At 39.2% G+C, this 22,572-nt stretch overlaps 1 protein-coding gene across 7 annotated transcripts in view; it reads right to left on the bottom strand.

Annotated features, from left to right (window-relative positions):
- Positions 1-22,572, bottom strand: part of ARMH3 (armadillo like helical domain containing 3) — a 210,798-nt gene that overhangs the window by 78,799 nt on the left and 109,427 nt on the right. For 5 of the 7 annotated variants that reach the window (XR_010341755.1, XM_064373952.1, XM_012439376.2 and 2 more), the window contains exon 23: positions 20,595-20,670. The exons of the other annotated variants lie outside the window; for them this stretch is intronic. Coding sequence is in view for 4 of the 5 variants with exons in the window: in XM_064373952.1 (XP_064230022.1) it covers positions 20,595-20,670 (76 nt within the window). In the remaining variant the exon portion in view is untranslated. The remainder of the gene's footprint in view (positions 1-20,594; positions 20,671-22,572) is intronic. 7 annotated transcript variants of the gene reach the window in all.

Raw genomic sequence — 22,572 nt, 5'->3', positions numbered from 1 at the left:
GGCATTTTGTTCAGTGTTTCTCTGAGCTTCTGTCTCTGAATTGCCCTTCATGGCTCCCTCCATCAGCCCAATAACTGAAGTACCATTACTCCCAGCTCATCCTAGATCAGGCCCAACTAATATGCTAAATCCTCACTTCTCTAAAAGAAAGGAACTCTATGTTTACCTATTTTCAAGGAAGAGTCAATGTGTTACTAAGATGAGTAAGACATGGAGCTGCCTGCCTTCAAAGAGCTCACAGCCTAGTCAAGACAACAAATAAGTAGATAGTTACAGCTGTAGTGTGGCCAGGCCTGGCTCTAAGGATGAGGTGATGCTCTAAATGCACTATTTCAGAAGGTAAGTTGACAAGTTGGAAAAGGACATTCTAGGCAGGGAGGAATGATACATGCAAAGGGCCTTGACTATAAAAGTTTGTCCAGAGAATTATAAGTGTCTCTGGTTTGTCCAAAGAACTCCAGGAGGTCTAGCATAGCTGCAGTGAGATGACAGATAAGCACAGAGATTCTAGAAATAAGATTAAGAATGGCAATGTAGGCTATACTACAGAGCTTAATTTTTTTTCTGTGGTGATGAGGGGGGCCAGTGAGGGGACAAGCACAAGGACGAAAATGAGAGACAGAGAAAGAGGCAGACAAGATGATAGGTAAGATCAGAGACTATGAGAATCTAAGTGAAAAAGAAATATGAACAATAAATAAACTGTGGTACAGTTACGCAATAATAAATACTGCTCAGCAATAAAAAGGAACTAACTACTAGATACTTGCACATGCAAAGTTCAGGGCAGCATCATTCACAGTAGCCAAAAGGTAGAAGCAACCCAAGTGTCCACCAACAGATAACTGGATAAACAAAATGTGGAATATACATACAATGGAACATTATTCAGCCTTGAAAAGGAAAACAATTCTGACACAAGCTACAACATGCATGAACCCTGAGGATATTACGCTAAGTAAAATAAGTCAATCACAGAAAGATAAATACTGTATGATTCCACTTATATGAGGTATCTAAAAAAGTCAAATTTATAGAGACTCAAAGTAGAATGGTGGTTGGCAGGGGCTGGGGAAGGGGAAAATGGGGAACTGTTTAATGGGTCCAATTTCAGTTTTGCAAGATGAAAAAGTTCTAGAGATCTGTTGCATAACAATGTCAATATACTTAACAATACCAAACTTAAAAATTGTTAGGATGGCAAATTTTGTTTCTTACCACAATTAAAAATCTTGAAACATTTTTTAAAAAGGATTGAACTACTGATATATACCACAAAGTAGATAAAATCTCAAAAACCTTATATTGACACAAAAGAGGGCACACCATATGACTCTGTTCATATGAAGTTCCAGAACAGGTACAACTAATTTATGGTGAGAGAAGTCAGAAGAGGGCATAGTTCTGAGGAAAGGGACTACTGACTGGAAAAGAAGGGTCATGAGGGAACTTTCTAACCTTTCCAGGGTTCTATGTCTTGATCTGGATGGTGATTTACACGATGGTATACATATATAAAAAGCTGTTAAGAATATCACTACTGCCTATTTATCCAAAGGAAAATAAATCAGAATATCAAAGAGATATCTGCATTTCTATGTTTACTGCAGCTATTCACAATAGCAAATATATGGAATCAACCTAAGTGTCTATGAATGGACAAATGGATAAAGAAAATGTGGTATATACACATGATGAAACACTATTTGGCCATAAAAAGGAACAAAATCAAGTCATTTGCAATGACACAGATGGAAAAGGAGGTCATTATGTTAAGTGAAATAAGCCAGGCACAGAAAGACCATAGGAGCAAAAAAGTTCATCTCATGAAGGTAGAGAGCAGAATGACACCAGAGTCTGGCTGGGAAGACACGAATACAGACAGAGTGGATAAAGAGAGGTTGGTTAATGGATACAACTTACAGTTAGATAGAAAGAATACCTTCTAATGTTCAATAGCAGAGTAGGGTGACTATAGTTAACAACAATATATTACATATTTTTAAATTGCTACAAGAGAAGACTGGAACTGCTCCTAACACACAGAAATGATAAACACTCAAGGTGACGATGGACACCCCAGATACCTTGACTTGATCATTACACAATCTATGCATGTAAACAAATATCATATGTATGCCATAAATATGTATAATTATATATCAATTTTAAAAAGGTGTTCAGTTACACACCTCATAAGATTTTTAATATTTTACCACATAGCAATATCTCAATTAAAAAGAAATAAAGATTGAGTTTCAGTGAGTTGATAATGGTCTACTTCTTTTTTGTTTTTGTTTTTCTGAGACAGAGTCTCACTCCGTCACCCCAGCTGGAGTGCAGTGGCACAACCATACCTCATTGCAGCCTCAATCTCCTGGGCTCAGGCAATCTTCCCGCCTCAGCTGCTGGAGTAGCTGGGTCTATTACAGGTACACACCACTACACCCAGCTAATTTCTTAAAAATTATTCTTAGTAGAAACGAGGTCTTGCTATGTTGCCCAGACTGGTCTCAAACTCCTGAATTCAAGTGATCCTCTTACCTTGGCCTCCCAAAGTGCTGGGATTACAGGTGTAATACAGCCACCATGCCCAGCCCCTTCTATTTCTTTTTTTTTTTTTTTTTTTTTTTTTTTTTTGAGATGAAGTCTCACTCTATCACCAGGCTGGAATCCAGTGGCACGATCTCAGCTCACTGCAACCTCCACCTCCCGGGTTCAAGTGATCCTCCTGTCTCAGCCTCCTGAGTAGCTGGGACTACAGGCGCACACCATCATGCCCGGCTAATATTTTTTTATTTTTAGTGGAGACCGAGTTTCACCATGTTGGCCAGGATGGTCTCCATCTCTTGACCTTGTGATCTACCTGCCTCAGCCTCCCAAAGTGCTGGGATTATAGGTGTGAGCCACCACATCTGGCACCTCTTCTATTTCTTTTTTTTTTTTCTTTTTCCTGCTTTGCTCTGTTGGAACGTCTTCTATTTCTTAAGTTGAGTGATTCATATATGTTCATTTTATGATCAAGTTTTATTATACATATTCATTAATATAATACTCCTTAGAATTTATCAAATAGTTTATTTTTTTCGCATAAGTACGAAATTAGTTCAGATTAACAGGGCAAAAGGAACAGATAATCCATCCCTATCTGAATCCCATCTAGTAAATTATCCCACAAGAAAGATGAAGTACATTCAAAACTGTTCAGAAATGAGATCTAACTACAGATGGCTACTCCTGCTGCCTTTTCAGATGTGTCACCAAGACGAACGCATGTGAGGGGAGACCAATGGGAACCAACTGTCTTTGGAGCTTCCTTGAGATTAAGAATTTTCATCATATGAAAATGGTATTTAGTGAGAGAGAAATTAACGTCCTTTGGTACACCGGGTAGTGAAAATGCATTAGCACACTCCATGTTTGACATCCTACTCACATGTTAGTGGTTTTAAAAGAAATTATATAGAAACCAATTAAAACAAAAACTCTCATTAAACCTCTTACAATAGGAGCCCACTTTGCTACAGCACGCACAGTATCTGGGCTCCAGGGAGAAAGGTATAATCAAGGTAAAATTAATCAAAACCTATATAAAAAGAACAGCAAGAGACAGTTTAAGAAGAAAATCTTTTCCTCGGTGTTAGAAATTCCTGAAGTCTGATCACTGAGTACCTAATTCTGCTTATTATTATCTTCCACTATGTAACACTGTATTTATAATTAGGCTGATAGCACAGTAAAATGACAGTAAAATGCAGACATAATTCATTTAACAATTAATCTACTGGAGTTAAAAATCTTACCATGTCATTAATTGCCTACTTAAAATGCTGCCTCAGTTTCAGTTTCAGATTATCACACCTTCTTTAAGAATGCAGAGAAACCCTTGTTTCATAGAGTGGTTTAAGAAACCTGTTCATATGAAATTAGGAAGGCTTATTTAGAGGAGAACTTGCAAGCAGCAGTGAGTTGCACACTCTTCCCTCCCTATGGACCCCAACTCAGAAGAGCCTGTATTGTGACTCCCAGAGCTTACGATTAATTAAAAGAGAAAACAGCAAAGAGCATCTTCTTTTTCAGTAAAGCTCTCCCACCAACTCTCACTCCAAAGCTATCTTTTTTACTGCCCTTTACCTGTTATGTTCTAGTTTCTCAACAAAAGAAATAATGCCTGCTACAACCTTATTTTTTTTATTTTAAAAAAATCATCCAAATGATGAATCCCTCTGCTGGGGTTTTGGGAGAGTAGGAGGCTACAGGAAGATTTAAACCACCCTATGAAGATTGTCATCCCTGATTTTTCTATAAAAGGAAATTATTTTTCTAGTCTAGTACTGATGATTCCCCATCCACAAATTTCTTCACAAATTCATTCTTCTCAAAGAGCTTTGCAGCTGATTCTTACGGAACTTTTTCAGTCTTCAAGGCCATTTCATATAACAGCAGACCAAAGCCCAGAAAGGGGAGAGATTAGTCCAAAATTATCCACCAAATCAGTAGCATAGTCAGGAATAGATCAAAGCATCTGGACAAAGATTTAGAAGGCATATTTATCAAATGTGCTGATGATACAAAACTTCAAAAGATAACCAATACACAGAATGACATAATCAGGATTTGAAAAATACCCTGAGAAGCTAGAATGATGGGCTGAAACCAACAAAATACATTTAACAAAAATAAAGTGTTGCATATAGGTTAGCTTAAAAAAAAAAAAAAAGGTCAACTGTAGATGTTCAGAGGGGAGATTCACCAAAACAGCAATAGTAGCTATCTTGAAGGATGAGATTTTAGATAATTTTATTTTACTCTGGTCTGTATGCTTTTCTGCATTGCTTAAATTTTTTTCCTAAGAGCAAGTAGCATTAAAATAAAATAAAAAAGTAGCACCACACAAGCCAAAACAAAATACCACTACCAACTGAACAAGTATAGGATGGGTGAGAACTGGCTTGAAGGCAGGTCACTTTAAGCAGATTCAAGGTTTTCGTGGGACTCAAGTTTGCTATGAACCAACAATGTGATTCAGCTGCTGAATAACATAATGCAATTGGAGTCTCCAAATAAAATATGTCCATATCATGCATATGAATAGTCTCCTTGTAATCTGAGCTATATATCTAGATCCAGTTCTAGATGTCCTTCAAGGCAGGAAACATACACTGAATGCTTATTTGGTATAAGGCACATCCTAACACCACATTTCACGAGATAAATTAAGAAGTTAGAATATGTCTAAAGGACAATCACAGTGTGCCAAAGATTTTGAAACCATAGCATATGAAGAAGAACTGAGAGACAAAGAATGTTCAGCAGTATTACATATTAGTCCTTTGAAGAAGTTAACATTTACAAGACAGAGTAAGTTTTTTAGTATTGTAACTAAAGGTAGAAATGGAATCAACAGGTTTAGGTTATAAAGAGAAAGACTGCAACATAAGAGATACTCAGTTTTTTGTTTTTTGTTTTTAAGACGGAGTCTCACTCTGTAGCCCAGGCTGGAGTGCAGTGGCGTGATCTTAGCTCACTGCAACCTCCACCTCCCGGGTCCCAGTTCATCTGCCTCAGCCTCCCAAGTAGCTGAGATTACAGGCATGCACCACCATGCCCAGCTAATTTTTAGTAGAGATGGGGGTTTCACCATGTTGGCCAGGCTGGTCTCAAACTCCTGACCTCGTGATCCGCCCACCTCAGCCTCTCAAAGTGCTGGGAGTACAGGCATGAGCCATTGCCCTAGGTGAGATACCCATCATTTTAAAGAATGAATGGGCTGGGGGCGGTGGCTCACGCCTGTAATCCCAGCACTTTGGGAGCTTGAGGAGGGTGGATCACCTGAGGTCAGGAGTTTGAGACCAGACTGGCCAACATTGTGAAATCCCGTCTCTACTGAAAATACAAAAAAATTAGCCAGGTGTGGTGGTGGGCACCTGTAATCCTAGCTACTACCTGGGGAGGCTGAGGCAGGAGAATCACTTGTATTGGGGAGGCAGAGGTTGCAGTGAGCCGAGATGGTGCCACTGCACTCCAGCCTGGGTGACAAAGAAAGACTTCGTCTCAAAAAAAAAAAAAAAAAAAAAAATTAATGGTCTGGAACCTAAAGTATTAAGCACTATTTCACTAAGTATTCGAGCAGAAGCTGAATATATCCCCAACAAATGAGATTTATGCTTTGGGAAGGCAACTGACATACATGGCCTCTTAAGTTCTTTCAGCTTTTAAGGTTCTAACCCGCAAGGGTAAAGCCCAATAGAAAAGATGAGCACTGGTACCTTAGCCATTCTGATATAAACCTGATAATGTATTTTTTATTATTTTATTTTTTGGAGACAAGGTCTCACTCTGTCATCCAGGCTACAGTACAGTGGTGTGATCATAGCTCACTGCAGCCTCGAACTCCTGGGCTCAAGTGATCCTCCTGCCTTAGCCTCCAGAGTAGCTGGGACTACAGGCGTATGCCACCACGCCTATCTAATTATTTTTTTTATTTTTCGTATGTTGTCCAGGCTGGTCTCATCCTGGCCTCAAGCGATCCTCTTGCCTCAGCCTCCCAAAGCACTGGGATTACAAGTGTCAACTGCCACACAAACATGAGAATTTAGAATGATTGAATATCTGAGTTATATGGCCAGAGTTCCACTTTGACTTTTGGGAAAGATAGGTGGAAAGGGAAAAATAAGGGATAAGATGAAGAACCACACATGGATTTAAAATAATTTATTTTTTAAGTACCCTAGATATATAATGGAAAAGGGAAAGGAATTAGGGACCTAAACTATGCCTATTTATACACTTTGTGGCTAGACCTTATGAAAGTTATAATTAGAGGCCAGGCGCAGTGGCTCACGCCTGTAATTCCAGCACTTTGGGAGGCCGAGGTGGGAAGATCACGAGGTCAGGGGTTCAAGACCAGACTGGCCGACATGGTGAAACCCCATCTCTACTAAAAAATACAAAAATTAGCTGGGCATGGTGACTCGTGCTTGTAATCCCAGCTACTTAAGAGGCTGAGGTAGGAGAATTGCTTGAACCAGGACACTCCAGCCTGGGCTACAGAGTGAGGCTCCACCTCAAAAAAACAAAAAAGTTATAATTAGAAAACAGTATTTTATAATTGAATGGCTACATTTCCTAAGAAGAGTTCCTTTGGGGAAAAAAATTAACCTTTTCTCAGGTGAAAACAAAAAATTTTTTTCCTACCTTGGGATTAATAATAATTAGGGAGTAGCACAACCCTAAAAGATCAGGGATAGTTATGCCAGTCAAAGCAGCCCATCTCCAGAGAGCCAGAGGCTAGGGAGAGCTGGCTGGGAAAGAGCAAACACCCAGGAATGACAGAGTTTGGACTGATATAGACTCTGGCTCCTTCTCATCCCTATGACCACATTATAGAATGAGTCCACTGGAAAAAACCCTTCTTCTAAGGTATTTCCTACTAAGACAAAGCGGCAGTTCTAGGTCACCTTGACTGCCCTGCTGGTTCTCAATTTCTACCACTTAAAAACAGTTGCAAAAATAAGGAAACAGTGGCAGAAACAGAAAAATATAGCAATACTCTTCAATCCACAGACTTTTTTCTTTTTGAGACAGTCTTGCTCTGTTGCCAGGCGCCAGGCTGGAGTGCAGTGGCGCAATCTTGGCTCACTGCAACCTCTGCCTCCCAGGTTCAAGTAATTCTCCTGCCTCAGCCTCCCAAGTAGCTGGGACTACAGGCGCACGCCATCACACCCAGCTAATTTTTGTATTTTTTTAGTACAGACGGGGTTTCACCCATGTTGGCCAGGATGGTCTCGATCTCTTGACCTCGTGATCCGCCCGCCTCAGCCTCCCAAAGTGCTGGGATTACAGGCGTGAGCCACCGCGCCCGGCCAATCCACAGACTTTTAAAGAAAGATCCCTAATCTATCTCACACAAACACCCTGCTTCTCATTCACTCTCTCCCCTTCTCAATCTCTCTCTTCCCATAATTTTGATGCTTACCTAAAGAAATTGGGAATAGCATACAGTAGGTCCTGCTGATTAAAAGATTAGAAGAATAAAGGACATATGTCAGAAGGCTTATTTCAGACACCCATGAAAAGTTAAAGCTAAGATTAAAAATTAAAGTTAATTTACCATACCATAAAATTATAGGTAGGAGATTCAATCAATTACTAATTGCACAAGTGCAAATCCAAGGCCTTTGCTGTATAAATACACATTTACAGAAATAATAGTGTGAGACTGTGGACCTAAAGAGAAAGGAGTGAATGTGCTTTCCTGACATGCGAGACCCATTTACTTACAGACCTGGGACCAAGAGCTAGAATATTCTGAAGCAAACTGCCAATCATATATTTCTTCTCCAATGTTCTTGGCAATTGCATCTCCAACTGTCTGCTTAGAACACAGCCCTTTAAATTTACATCAAGGTTCATACTCTGAGTTACCTCTAGACATCAGGAAGCAGCTATTCCATTATCACTGTCTTAGTCACACAGGCAGTCCTTCCCAGCCACCTCCAAAAGGCTCAAATAAGTATTTGGCATAATTCATTAAGAAAGAGGCAGGGCACGAAGTCTCAGCCTGTAATCCCAGCACTTTGGGAGGCCGAGGCAGAAGGACTGCTTGAGCCCAGGAGTTCAAAACCAACCTGGCTGGGCAATATAGTGAGACCCCGTCACTACAAAAATAAAAATGCTGGATGCAGTGGCTCATGTCTACAATCCCAGCACTTTGGAAGGTCAAGGTGGGTGGGTCACTTGAGGTCAGGAGTTCAAGACCAGCCTGGCCAACATGGTGAAACCTCATCTCTACCAACAATACAAAAAACTAGCTGGGTATGGTGGCACATGCCTGTAATCTCAGCTACTCGGGAGGCTGAGGCATGAGAATCGCTTGAGCCTGGGAGGCAGAGGTTGCAGTGAGCCAAGATCGTGACACTGCACTCCAGCCTGTGCGACAGAGACTCTGTCTCAAAAATAAAGTAAAATAAAATAAAATAAGAAAGAGAAAATGTCAGTGTAGTTAAGCAACAAAAAAGAATGTTTAATCATTTGCCAAAACGATATTTAAGGTCACCAGACACATACAAGATCTCTCCCAACTAACTCACAAATATAATAAAAGGTACTTATAAGCTTCCTCAGGTTGGCTGTTCAAGTTCTTATAAAATCTGAGACTTTACACAGTGTAAGGCCCAATATCTACAAGGCTTCAACTGATATTCTCAGAGAATCCACCTGGAATCACTAAAGAGATCCTTTTCACAGTCCAGTAGCTTGATTCAGGACAGAGGGCTGAGCTCAAGATGGACCCCTTTTCTCCTAGGAGCAATATTCTAGAAATAGTTCCTAATTTGAGCCAATAAAAATAGGCCACAATCAGCAGCCCCTACCTTAGTGGGAGAAAATGAGATACAAAAGACAGGGCACAAGCCAGGCACAGTGGCACAGCCTACAGTCCCAGCTACTTGGAAGGCTCAGGCAGGAAGATCACTTGAGCTACAGAGTTTGAGCCTGCAGTAAGTTATAATTACACCACTGCACTCCAGTCTGGGCAACAGAGAGAGAACTTATCTCTAAAAGAAAAACAAAAAATACAATACAATAACATATTGTTGTTGTTGTTGTTGTTTGTTATTGTTTGAGACAGTTTCACTCTTTTCACCCAGGCTGGAGTGCAATGGTGCAATCTTGGCTCACTGAAACCTCTACCTCCTGGGTTGTAGCAATTTTCCTGCCTCAGCCTCCCCAGTAGCTGGGACTACAGGCACCCACCACCACACCCAACTAATTTTTGTATTTTTTGTAGCGATGGGGTTTCATTATGTCAGCCAGGCTGGTCTTGAACTCCTAACCTCAGGTGATCCACCCACCTCAGCCTCCCAAAGTGCTGGGATTACAGGCATGAGCCACCACCTGGCCAATAAAATAAATTTTTAAAAAGACAGAGCACAGTACAAGAATATCTTCTACAAACCAACACTGACTCTAGACATAAAGGAACACACCTAACAACTCCTTCTTTGACTACATATCGAAGTATTGTGTCCTTTCAAAATTATATACCCCAAAACAATTATTCCCCTGTTATTCCTGTTACTTTTGTACCTATACTTTGTTATGAAGCTCAATAATGCAGACCTTAAGAGCCAATGAGCACTGACTGCTCACATTTTGAGTACAGGAAAAGAAATAGCTGTAGACTATTAGCTCACCAAGGAATAGAGCAGGATCTAAAAGGCTGTGTTTAACACCTACATGTGAGAAAATCTCCCACAAAGGAAATGTATGTATCTACAATCTAAATACAGACTTTTCCCCCCACTATCATCTAGTCCTGCTCCAGAAATGATAAAGTGGACAAAATTAGAGTCCTGTTTCTAGTGAGTCCTCACTTTCTCAGGAAAGTGCGTCCTCTGCAAATAAAGTTTACTGAAGTGGGTGTTGTGTGTATATGTTATTTAGAGTTGCACAGGAGTAACATTTCTTTTTTTTCTTTTTTATTTTTTTATTCTTAGGAGTAACATTTCAATATTCACTGGAATTAATGTAGTATAAATCTGAAGCTGATTCTGATAAATTAAGATATGTATAGTAAGACCTAGAGCACTTACAATGGAAAAACTCAAAAAATAGTGAAAAAAAATTGTTAAAGCAATAAAAAGGCCTTTTAGAAAATATTCACTTAATGCAAAAGAAGGCAGTAAAGAAGGATTAGAGGAACAAAAAATGAGATAGCAATACCTCTCTTGTCTGCAGATATTGCATATGGACACAAAGCATAGACTGAATATCCCTTATCCAAAATGCTTGGGACCAGAAGTGTTCTAGGCTTCCGATTTTTTGTTGTTGTTGTTGATATCTGCACTATGCTTACCAGTTGAGCATCCCTAATCCAGAAATCTGAAACACAAATTGTTCCAATGGGCATTTCCCTTAAGCATCATGTTGGTACTCAAAAAGTTGCAGATTTTAGAGCATTTCAGAGTTCAGATTTTCGGATTTGAGATGCTCATCCTGTACTAGCAAACTGAATCCAGCAAAGTACAAAAATTACACACCATGACCAAGTAGGATTTAACCCAGGAATGCAAGGTTTGTTTAACATCTAAAAATCAATTAATGTAGTATACTGTATCAATAGAATAAGAAATAAAAACCACAAAATCATCTCAATAGAAGCAGAAAAAGCATCTGACAAAATCCAACACCCTTTGATAAAAGCACTCAACAAACAAAAACAGAACTGACTTTCTTCAACCTGATAAAGAGTATCTACAAAAAAAAAAGTCCACAGCTAAATGTTTTAATAAATTAAAATACAAGAACAAAAATCTATTAGGTTGATGCAAAATTAATTGAGATTTTGCCATTACTTTGCACCAATCTATAAAACCACCTATAATCCTGCCAACCAAAGATAAGAACACGCTTGTTAATAGCCTCTCAAGTACATGTATATTCATTTTGGGAATATTCTTCTACTGTAATGATATAGCCAAGACTGCATGGTCAAACAACTCCTCAAAGGACTGAAAGTGATAGAAAACACAAACTCTCCTCACCCCAATTATTTTCCCATTAATGATACAAAGGCGCAGGCTGACAGCCTAAGTTCCAGTATTGCCCCTGATGTCAGCTTCTAAATAATATCATTTTGTATCTCTGGTCCCTACTAAGTCCACATGATTAGGGACAAAGGACTGAACAAAGTTGGATATGAAAGGGACTGATAAGATTCCCAGACTTGCACGATCAGAACAACAATTTAAAGATAACAATAAACATGTATATAGCACTGAGTATGTGCCAGGCACTTCTACATACTTTATATATATAATGTCATTTAATAGTATCAATAATGACATAGATCCATTGTTATCCTCACTTTATAGCTGAGAAAACTCAAGGAAAGAATGGTTAAAATAACTAGTTCAAAGTAATGGTAGAGCTGGGACTCAAACTCAGACAACCTGACTCTAGATCCCTACTCTTAACCACTACATTATGCTATCTCTTAAACAGCAGAATGAGCAAACCTAAAAAACAAAAAGGAATGGAAATATGTAGGAAAAAATGTGGAGAGGCTCCATTTATATCCCTTATCAGTTAAGTTCCAAATACAGCCTGATTCAAGTTGAGAAATCTGAACTGTGATTATCTCAAAAAAGCAGTGGGGGCCAAGCATAGTGGCTCATGCCTATAATCCCAGCACTTTGGGAGGCAGAGGCTCACATCTGAGGTCAGTAGTTCAAGACCAGCCTGGCCAACAAGGTGAAACTCCATCTTTACTAAAAATAAAAAAAATTAGCGGGGCGTGGTGGCAGGCACCAATAATCCCAGCTACTTGGGAGGCTGACGCAGGAGAATCATTTGAACCCGAGAGGCAAAGACTGTAGCGAGCTGAGACTACACCATTGCACTCCAGCCTAGACAACAAGAACAAAACTCCATCTCAAAAAAAAACAAAAAACAAAAAAGCAGTGGGCATTAGGGAAACTGAATATCCATAGGCCAAAAATGAAGTTGGATACTTACTTTATATCATATATAAAAATTCACTCAAAATGGATCAAAGGAAGCTGGGTGTAGTGGTACACACCTGTAGTCCTTGCTACTAGGGAGGCTAAGTCAGGAGGATCACTTGAGCCCAGGAGTTCGAGATGAGCCTGGGCAACGTAGTGAGACCCCACCTCAAAAAACAAAAAAAGATCAAAGACCTAAATGTAAGGGCTAAAACAACATAAAACTCTTAGAAGAAAACATGGGGGTAACCTTATGACATTGGATTTGGCAATGATTTATTGGATGTAATAACAAAAACATAAGCAACAAATGAAAAAATAGCTAAGTTGGATTTCATCAAAATTAAAAACTTGTCCATCAAAGGACACCATCAATGAAATGAAAGGCAACCCAAAGAATGGGAGAAAATATCTGCACATCATATATCTGATAATGAATTAATAGCTAGAAAATATAAAAAACTCCTAAAACTCAACAACAAAAAACCAAAAAACTCCATCAAAAAATGAGCAGACTTCAATAGACGTTTCTCCAAAGAAGATATACAAATGGCCAATAAGTATATAAAAAGATGCTCAACATCACTAGTCATTAAAAAAATGAAATTGCCAGGCTCGGTGGCTCACACTTGTAATCCTAGCACTTTGGGAGGCCGAGGAGGGTGGATCACCTGAGGTCAGGAATTCAAGACCAGCCTGGCCATCATGGTGAAACCCCATCTTTAAAAAAAAAAAAGAAAGAAAAAAAATGAAATTAAAATCACTATGAGATACCACTTCATACCTACTGGGATAGCTAGTAACCAAAAAATGAAACAGACGAGAGAGGCGGAGCAAAAAACAAAAACAGAAACAGAAAACAAGTGTTGGGAAGAATGTGAAGAAATTGGAAAATAAAATGGTGCAGCCACTTTGAGAGGCAGTTACTCAAAATGTTATACAGAGAATTACCATATGATTCAGCAATAACACTTCTGGGTACATAACCGAAAGAAATGAAAGCAGAGTCTCAAAAAGAGATTTATATACACTCATGTTCACACCAGCATTAGTCACAATAGCTAAAAGGTGGAAGTAACCCAAGTGTCTGTTGACACAATGGAGAAACAAAATGTAGTATATTCATACAATGCAATATTATTCATCCCTAAAAAGGAAATTCTGATATGTGCTACAACAGGGACGAACCTTGAGAACATTATATTAGGCAAAATAATTCAGGCATGAAGGACAAACATTTTGTAATTCCTGTTATATAAAGTTCCTAGAATAGTCAAATTCATAGAAACACAAAACAGAATGATGATTTCTAGAGGTTGGGGGAAGGAGGGAATAGGGAGTTTGTATGCCATAGGTACAGAGTTTCAGTTGAAGAAAAAGAAGTAGCCCTGGCGATGGATGTTGGTGATGGTTGTGCAACAGTGTGAACATACTTACCACTAAACTGTACACTTAAAAATCGTTAAAATGGTACATTTTATGTTATGTGTATTTTTACCACAAATAAAAAAAATAGGGCAAATGTAGAAAAAGACTCTAAGAAAATTTCAGGATAAGTTTAGGATGGGTTTTAGATGCTAAAGTCATATTCATTTAAACACAATAGCCCCCAAGTAAAAATCTTAATATTTACTTACAGAAGTCTGAATCTCCTAAACTAAGACTTCTTTACTGGACTGCAGTTTACCCAGCCCAGCTATGACCTATTGTAAAACTTCATTTTGCAGCATAAACCAAGCTAGGGTAAAACAGATGATTAACCACATGGGATTCAGTGTTTAGTTTTTCAATTCTAGCTGTAGTCTTAAGCGATTAGGGAACAGCAACCATTAGAATGATATGTAATGCTCCTAGTCATTGGGTAAACAATATTATACCAGGTTCATTTTGGTGCTTCGTTTTAATCTGCATAATACTTTTCATTTTCTCTAATGGGAGATCAGCAGGATCTGATTAACAGAAGGAAAAAAAAAGGTCATTATTGAGAAACTCTAACTCAGGGGAGATAATCTGAGTCTACCTGCCATCTCAGAGCAGACAACTGCAGAATAGAAGGTTATGTTCATGTACTCCGTGCTATTCAAGAGTCAACAGCCCAATGGCTCTGCTTCTATCATTAATCACTTTAGTCCACATTTACTTTTCACTACACTAAGTTGCATCCTTCATCTGAAGTGCTTGGGCATGAAACTGCTTCTCTCATTAGTATCCATTTTGTTAAGAGAATTATAGCAATGAGGCAAAGATTTTAGCCCAAACAGGTGAGTGAGCAAGGAAAGTTGGGGAGATTTTGGCTAGATGAGACCTCAGGTCCCTTCCTAACACTAACTTTGTTGCCATCGACAGTAATTACTGCTTGAAGGCTTATTTCCCATAACATTCAGAATTCTGTATACGGCCTATTCCAAAGAATGTTATACTCAATAAACCCCATTATCTCAGAGGCTGCTGAGAGCTATTCTTGTTCCCTAGCCTCCCCAGCACTGTACACTGAGTGTGCACATGCACACATGCGTTCGCACCCACGTATGATAGGAAGAGTATTTTTTAGGGTGAAAGAAAACAGCTACATAGGCACTTAAGTAAAAAGAGTGGGTGAGGGGACCACTTTGGCACTCAAACAAAAAGACCATGAAGTGAACAGGGAAACAGGAAGCAAACTTGCTAGGTGAACAATTAAGAGATTTACAAAGAAATGCACTAAATTCTCACTCCAAATCCTAGGCTTGTCACTAATCATAATAACTAAAAAGTAATTCTTGAAGAAATACTGAACTTCAGCTTAATGCATTCTAAATAAAGAAAAAAGTTAATATATTAACCATAGTTAAAACTTGATCTACCTTAAAAAAATTACAGATTGGGAGAATCACCTACTTGCAGTGTGATTCAGTCACTATTTCTTTCATGAGCAATCAGAGAATAGGATTTTGAACTTGGTCCCAATAAAATGCTCATTAAGTGAAAAGCATTAAAATGTTAATCTGAAGAGATTTCATTTAGGGCTTCAAATTACTTACCCTGAAAGTTGTTTGCTTAGATGAAGTCAGATTTTAGTTCACCATCTTTCTCTTTTTGACTAATAAGGTTAATTGTCCGCAGACATCTTCCTAAAGTACAAGACCTCACTGGAATTGCCTGCCAAGTGTTGGCAGGAACTACTTAGCATGTAAGTCTCCAGGCAAGACTTCGCAAATTTCAGGATAAGTTTAGGAGGAGTTTTAGATGCTAAAGTCACATTCATCTAAAACACTGCAGCCCCCAACTAAAAATCTTAATTACAGTGTTTGAATCGTCATTAATAGTCTCCTAAACCAAGACTCCTTTACTGTGCTACAATTCACCTAGCAGCCCTGCACTGGCCCCTCAAAGCACTCCTTTGTGAACCATTAGATCTGTGGAAGCAACTGAAGCAACAATTACACCAAGTGGAATCTCAAAGGTGGAGCAATAGATATATATTTTATAGCAAAGCAATGACACAACTCTCCTATAGAGAGGAAAACATAGAGGGCCCTGTCTGTTGGTGTTCCAATAAAAACAGCAGTTTCTAAGCAGCTGCATTTTAAGAATCTCACAGAAGGATCAAACAGGAAGAGAGAGGCAAATTGTTTAAACACAAATAACTTTGACAGTTAAAAAACTAGCTTGACTAAGCCAAGAAAGACAAGTGAAAAGCAAAAAGACTGACACTTGAGAAAATTTAGGTCTCCAAATGTGTCAAAGTACTTTTAACTTTCACTGTCACAATCTAAACTAAGTATTCTTAGAACAGAAAGGTCTACAGCCTTCCTGCTGCCTTTCACCTGCTGGGGAGACACTATGTTAGGGTAGTCATTAGATGCAGTGCATTCCAGATCTCAAAGACATAATTTGGAGCTATCATCAACTGGCAAACTAGTCTGGAAGGCCTCAGAGCTGTTTGGTGTCTGAAGACTTCACATGCAACCCAAGCCCTTCCTATGGCTATCAAAGAACATACTACAGAAGAGGTGGCTAAGAGTTTGTTCACTCTGCCTTAGAAATCCTTTTCAGGCCGGGCACGGTGGCTCGCGCCTGTAATCCCAGCACTTTGGGAGGCTGAGGCGGGTGGATCACGAGGTCAAGAGATCGAGACCATGCTGGTCAACATGGTGAAACCCCATCTCTACTAAAAATACAAAAATTAGCTGGGCATGGTGGCGCGTGCCTGTAATCCCAGCTACTCAGGAGGCTGAGGCAGGAGAATTGCCTGAACCCAGGAGGCAGAGGTTGCGGTGAGCCGAGATCACACCATTGCACTCCAGCCTGGGTAACAAGAGCGAAACTCCGTCTCAAAAAAAAAAAAAAAAAAAGAAATCCTTTTCAGATGTGGGATCCGCACAAATACCTTTTATAAACATCAGAGGCAAATGCTGCACAACATCAGAATTTTACTGCTAAGCCTTTATATCTCTATTCTTGATAATCGACTTAGTGTTAAATATCCCACAGAATTCCTGGGGAGACACAGGTCAGATTTTCTGACACAGGGTTCTTGTTTTCTAAACCACAGGAAGTAGTGTCATGGGTATATAATACAAGCTATCAGAGAAAGGCAAAAGAGCCTGAGGCAGCACGCATTATCATTGGTTTAGTGGAGTACAGACTGCCATCTCATACTATTTTTTTGTCCTCTGCTAAGAGAATACTGACTGAGAAAAGGAAACTCCCTGGACTGCCCTCATCCAAAGCCATCAAGTTCTCCCTACCAAGGAAAGCAAAACATCTGTCAAGGTTAAGGTAACATCTTAACTTTTACAGAAAAGAAAAATGAAGATGTACTTAGGAAACACTCTAAGGAAGGCTCAAAATGCTAAATCTAAAAAAAAACACAATAGCAATTCCTCAAAAAACAAAAATAAACACAGAATTACCATATGACACAGCAATTCCTCTTCTGAGGATATGTCCCCAAAAAGTGAAAGTGGGGTGGTCTTAAACAGGTATTTGTATAGCCATGTTCATAGCAGTATTATTTATAATAATCAAAAAGTAGAAGCAACTCAAGTGTCCATCAACAGATGAATGGATAAGCAAAATTTGGTATAACAGGCAGAGGAATACTATTCAGGCTAAAAAAGAAGGGAATTATGACACATGCTACACAACAGAAATGAACCTTGAAGACATGAGTGAAATAACCAATAGTCTACAGTTCACTAGTTTTCATATGCATTACATTATATAATTTTCACAACCATTACCCTGTGATAAAATTGATATCACTATCCACCCACTTTATAAATGGTAGATAGAGGCCCACAGAAGCTAAGTAACTTGCTCAAGGTCACACAGTGAGTGGTAGAGACAAAAGAAAAAAATACAGTTTTTCCAACTCAAATTTCCATATTCCTTTCAATACATCATGGTGAGTTTTCGGTTTACCCCTCCATGTTAGTATTCAATGCAACTTTATAGAAGGAGGCATTATGGTTTGGAAGAAAGAGCAGCCCTGAACTTGGACTTAGAAGACCTATGATTAGGCCAGGCACAGTGGCTCACACCTGTAATCCCAGCACTTTGGGAGGTCAAGGTGGGTGGATCACTTGGGCTCAGGAGTTTGAGACCAGCCTTGGCAACATAGTGAAACCCCATCTCTACAAAAAATACGAAAATTAGCCAGGTGTGTTGGCACATGCCTGTAGTACCAGCTACTTGAGAGGCTGAGGTGGGAAGATTGCTTGAGCCCGGGAGGCAGAGGTTGCAGTGAGCAGAAATCGTGCCACTGCACTCTAGCCTGGGCAACAGAGTCAGACTTTGTCCCAAAGAAAAAAAGAAGACCTATTATTAATTCTCAGCTTTGCCAAGGAACAAATATGGGGCCTTCCACAATATACAACATCTTTAAGACTCAGTTTCATCACTAGGAAAAAGTGTATTTTAAAAAGCACATAATACACCCTATAGAGTTTGAAGATTAAAGAAGATTGTAGAAGAAAGAGCAGCACAAAGTCTGGCATTTAACAAGTGAGAATAGATGTCAGGAAAAAAAAAAACAGTACATTTTTGCAGGCTTAGTACCAATTGTATTTTTCCCTGATCTGGCCTTACTGTGATTGACATTAAACACTTCTTTCCAATAATCTCTTGAGAAAATTAATTTTTTTTTTGAGACAGGGTCTCAAAGTGGCATGATCCTAGCTCACTATAGCTTCCGCCTGACCTCCTCGGCTCAAATGATCCTCCCACCTCAGGATCCTGAGTAGCTGGGACTACAGGCATGTGCCACCATGCCCAGCTAATTATCTTTTTTTTTAGAGACAGGGTCTCACTATGTTGGCCAGGCTGGTTTTGAATTCCTGGGCTCAAGTGATCCTCCCACCTCTATCTCCCAAAGGGCCAGGATTACAGGCATGACCCACTGAGCCTGTCTGTGACTGGATCTTTTTGCTACTTTATGTGTCTACAGAGTCCAATTATTAGCAACAGTAAAAATGATGTGATTATTGCCGCAAGTTCATCAGAGAAATTTAAAGAATGAAAATGAAGGTATAGGCCTGACAGTCATGCAGACAGAAGAAAGAGGTTACATGGTAACAAGGCTTAGCCCTGTCCCTTCTTAGCTGTCAGAAAAAGGAGAGGTCAAAAGCTTAAATCAGCTGTTGGACGGCCCCTGGGAAGAACAGGGACAGCAGCCAAGCCAGAAACCACAAAAAGGAAAAGCAACAAAGTAGAAGATAAAGCAAGCATAAAGGAATGTGATCAAGGAAACAGGCCCCAGATGAAAAGGAGCTGCCTGGAATGCCTACATAAATACATGAATAAGTCAACACAACATAAATTATGTCCATATGCACTTCATACCCTACCCCAGAACCTGGTGCTTCATTCAAACACCCACATCTGTCATACTGCCCTTGGGTCATAAAGGGGTATTTGGGAGCAGGCAGTTTGCAATTCCTGATTCTTACAGAAAATCACATTTATCATAAGGCCTCATCACAGTAGCTGGATTATTTGCTAGGTGCAGAGATGCATTTATTTGTGAGATTTATAAAATTGTGTTTGATGCAAAATGACTCTGGAGACAGTAAGGCAAACCGACCTTCATTGCAATCTTGTTAGCACATCTCATCCCATGCTTCCTCATCCCAGCCCTCCTAACACACACATCTCACATTTCTCCTTTTATGCCCAGATGTGCCAAACAGTGTAGTAAAGCACTGCAGGAACAGGACATTTTAGCTTTAAATACAAAGAAAGAAAAGACATAGAAAAAAAAAATCACAGCCCAGCTTTGTCACACATTAGAATCTATACCAATTTGTAAATGTGCATTACTATTACTAGGAATGTCTGGCAAGGCTTACATCTGGAGCTAAATCAAGTTCCCCATCTGTTGGGTTTGCCTCTTTTACTCAATGTTAATTTTCCAATTGTTTATAAGAACAATGTAATAACTGTAGAGAAAATGAAAAATCATAGGCATAAAGGGATCAAGAAACAGAAGAAAAGTCAGATATAGGTTTCCCAATGGTGAAAGCACTTTCTCCTCTCATTAACCAACAACTCACACCTATGTATGGGTGGTGCCTCCTCAAGACCCTGACCAACTCCATGCCTGACACAACTTTATCCAATACATACAGCACTCTGTAATTGCCTTGCTGTTTCATAAGCAACCTAAAATGACTTAGCCCATAGACTCCTATTTGCCTCTGTTTACTGCAAATATAAATAGTCACATAAAGTAAAAGGTCAACGTTCTAGATAACCATGAGTCATTCACTGAAGTCATGGAGAAAAGCTGAAAATTTTTGGAGAAAAGCTTTCAGATGACCTATACACAGAGAACACTCTGGCAACTAGCATGCCTGAAAAGGGCTTGTAACCATTTCTCAGCAAAAAAAATTCACAGAACAGCCAGCACTTTGAGCTGTTTCAATGTGACAAAATAAAAGCCTGGTGTACTCCTGCTTTTCTTGATCAAGTATGACAATTTTTCTTCCACTCCTACAGACATCAAGGCTTAAAATAGGAGAGTGTTCAACACACTCTACATAGAAAGGTACTATAAACCTGAGGAAGAGCCAAGGAACTCTGTAAGAGATACTTCTCATTCCTTACCTGATATTAACCAACGCATGGGTCACCTTGCTAGCTGCTTCTTTCCACTGGCCTGTATTGGTAGAAAGCCTCAGGACTGCAAAGAAGGAAAGAACACAGATCTGTCAAACCCCCGGTATAAAACACAAACATGAGGAATGAAGACACATCTCAGAATAGCACTCTCAGAATAACCAAACAAAGCCTGTGCCAATCTTCTGTTAAAAACATCCTCGGCTTAGATAAAAATATAAGGGTTTATAGAATTCTTTCAACTATTTTCACTCGAGTTTTTTCTCTAACTTCTTTTCACTTCTATCAAAATACTCTACTCATTCTCTGCCTTAGGTTTTCCCTCCCCTCTGCTAATAGGGTTCCATAACTTAATATTTGCATTCATTTAAATCTACACTGGGGTGCTGATGTGAGGGTAACTTGGTTGCCATATTTATCATTTCCCTAATGGTGGGGGCTGATTTAGTGGAATTGGCTGGCTTAGTTGATGTCCCTTCCTGCTCTATGTATATGTATAAACTTCTTAACATATAAACTGAGTCAAACAGGACACATCCACATAGAGAATGGTCACGTGTCAATCGAAGATTAATCTTTTTTTGGTCCTCTGACTTAACTGTGTGACCTGCAAAATGAATCTACAAGAATGTTCTTCCTATGTCTGACTAAATCTCTCCCTTTTCCAAACTCATACACGGAGGAAAGATAATAGAAATACAAATCTGAATATATCCTCTATCAGCTATGATCTTCAGAGCCACACATTAAAGTACCTATGCCATTTTAGAAAACAGACAAAACAGCACAAGTGCTCCTTGAAAGAGCAAGCACATGGAAGGAACTCTAAGTATATGTTTTAATGAATGGTTAATTAATAAGAGCTAACTATGTGGAGTGCTTACTACGTGCCAGGCACTGGACCAAGTTAGGTTATATGTAATGCAGCACACAGATGTGGAAAACCAAGACTCAGAGGAGACAAGTATAGTAACTGATTGTAGTCATTCACACAAGTTATAAGTAATGGAGCTGGAATTTGAACCTGAAGGGAATGACTCAAGAGCCTATATTTACAGAGAGAAGAACAAGATCTCTGAAGCCAATGGTCAGGATTCAAGTCCAGCCCCTGCCAGCTACTAGAGAATAACAGCAATATCCATATGAAAGAATTGTTATACATAAAGCTCTTAGATTCATGCCTGCCACACAGTAAATGAGATAAATTTTAGCTATTATTAATTTCAATAGACTACCTCCCAAATGAATGAATGAATGTACCTGAGACTTTCCCAAAAGAAAAAAAGTAGGGCCTCACTGACATTAAGAAATGTGTGATCAATCTGTATATGACCTTCATAGCTGAGTACCATCAGTGTGTATGCCTGACCCAAGATTCTTAGGCAAGAGCTGCAGTAGTAGCTCTATCAGAGGAAGGGCCTGTGGCTGTGAAAGGGGGAAGAAAACTCATCTGGCTGCTCTACATCTGTTCCAGCAATGTCTCACTTTTATAAATTCATGCAATTTTATGAAAAAGAATGTAAGACAGCCACCTTAATAAAACACATCAAGAGTGCTGCTTTTTTAATTTATAAGATTTAGTGCAAGGGAATTTAGTATAGTTCCAACTTAGAGCCCTACTGTCTGAACTCAGGTTTCACCGAGTGCACGTGCAAATTTACTCATGTAATGAACAAAATTATTTCAACAAGCCATACATGTATTGTTCAACTCAATTGTGAAATTTATTTAGATGCATTGGTTTTTCACCAGATCCCCCACAAAATCACAAGTTCTCTGATGGTAGGAACCTAGAAATTTATGCAATTGAGCTGAATTTTCTCCTTCTCACATTTTCACAGAAGTATTGAACTCTGTCCACGGATTGTCTGTAATATCCTCTCAGCTCTGCTCCTTACTGAACAGGCAGCCAGATGACCTCATCACTGCATTTCCTTTGGAAACGCCATTGGTTTTTACATTCTCT

The sequence above is a fragment of the Aotus nancymaae genome, unplaced genomic scaffold (genome assembly GCF_030222135.1).
Source record: "Aotus nancymaae isolate 86718 unplaced genomic scaffold, 86718_ANA_hifiasm-v0.15.2.pri h1tg000010l, whole genome shotgun sequence".
Taxonomy (NCBI): Eukaryota; Metazoa; Chordata; class Mammalia; order Primates; family Aotidae; genus Aotus; species Aotus nancymaae.
The sequence above is the reverse complement of the archived record's forward strand: the minus strand, read 5'-3'. Positions and strand labels throughout refer to the sequence as shown.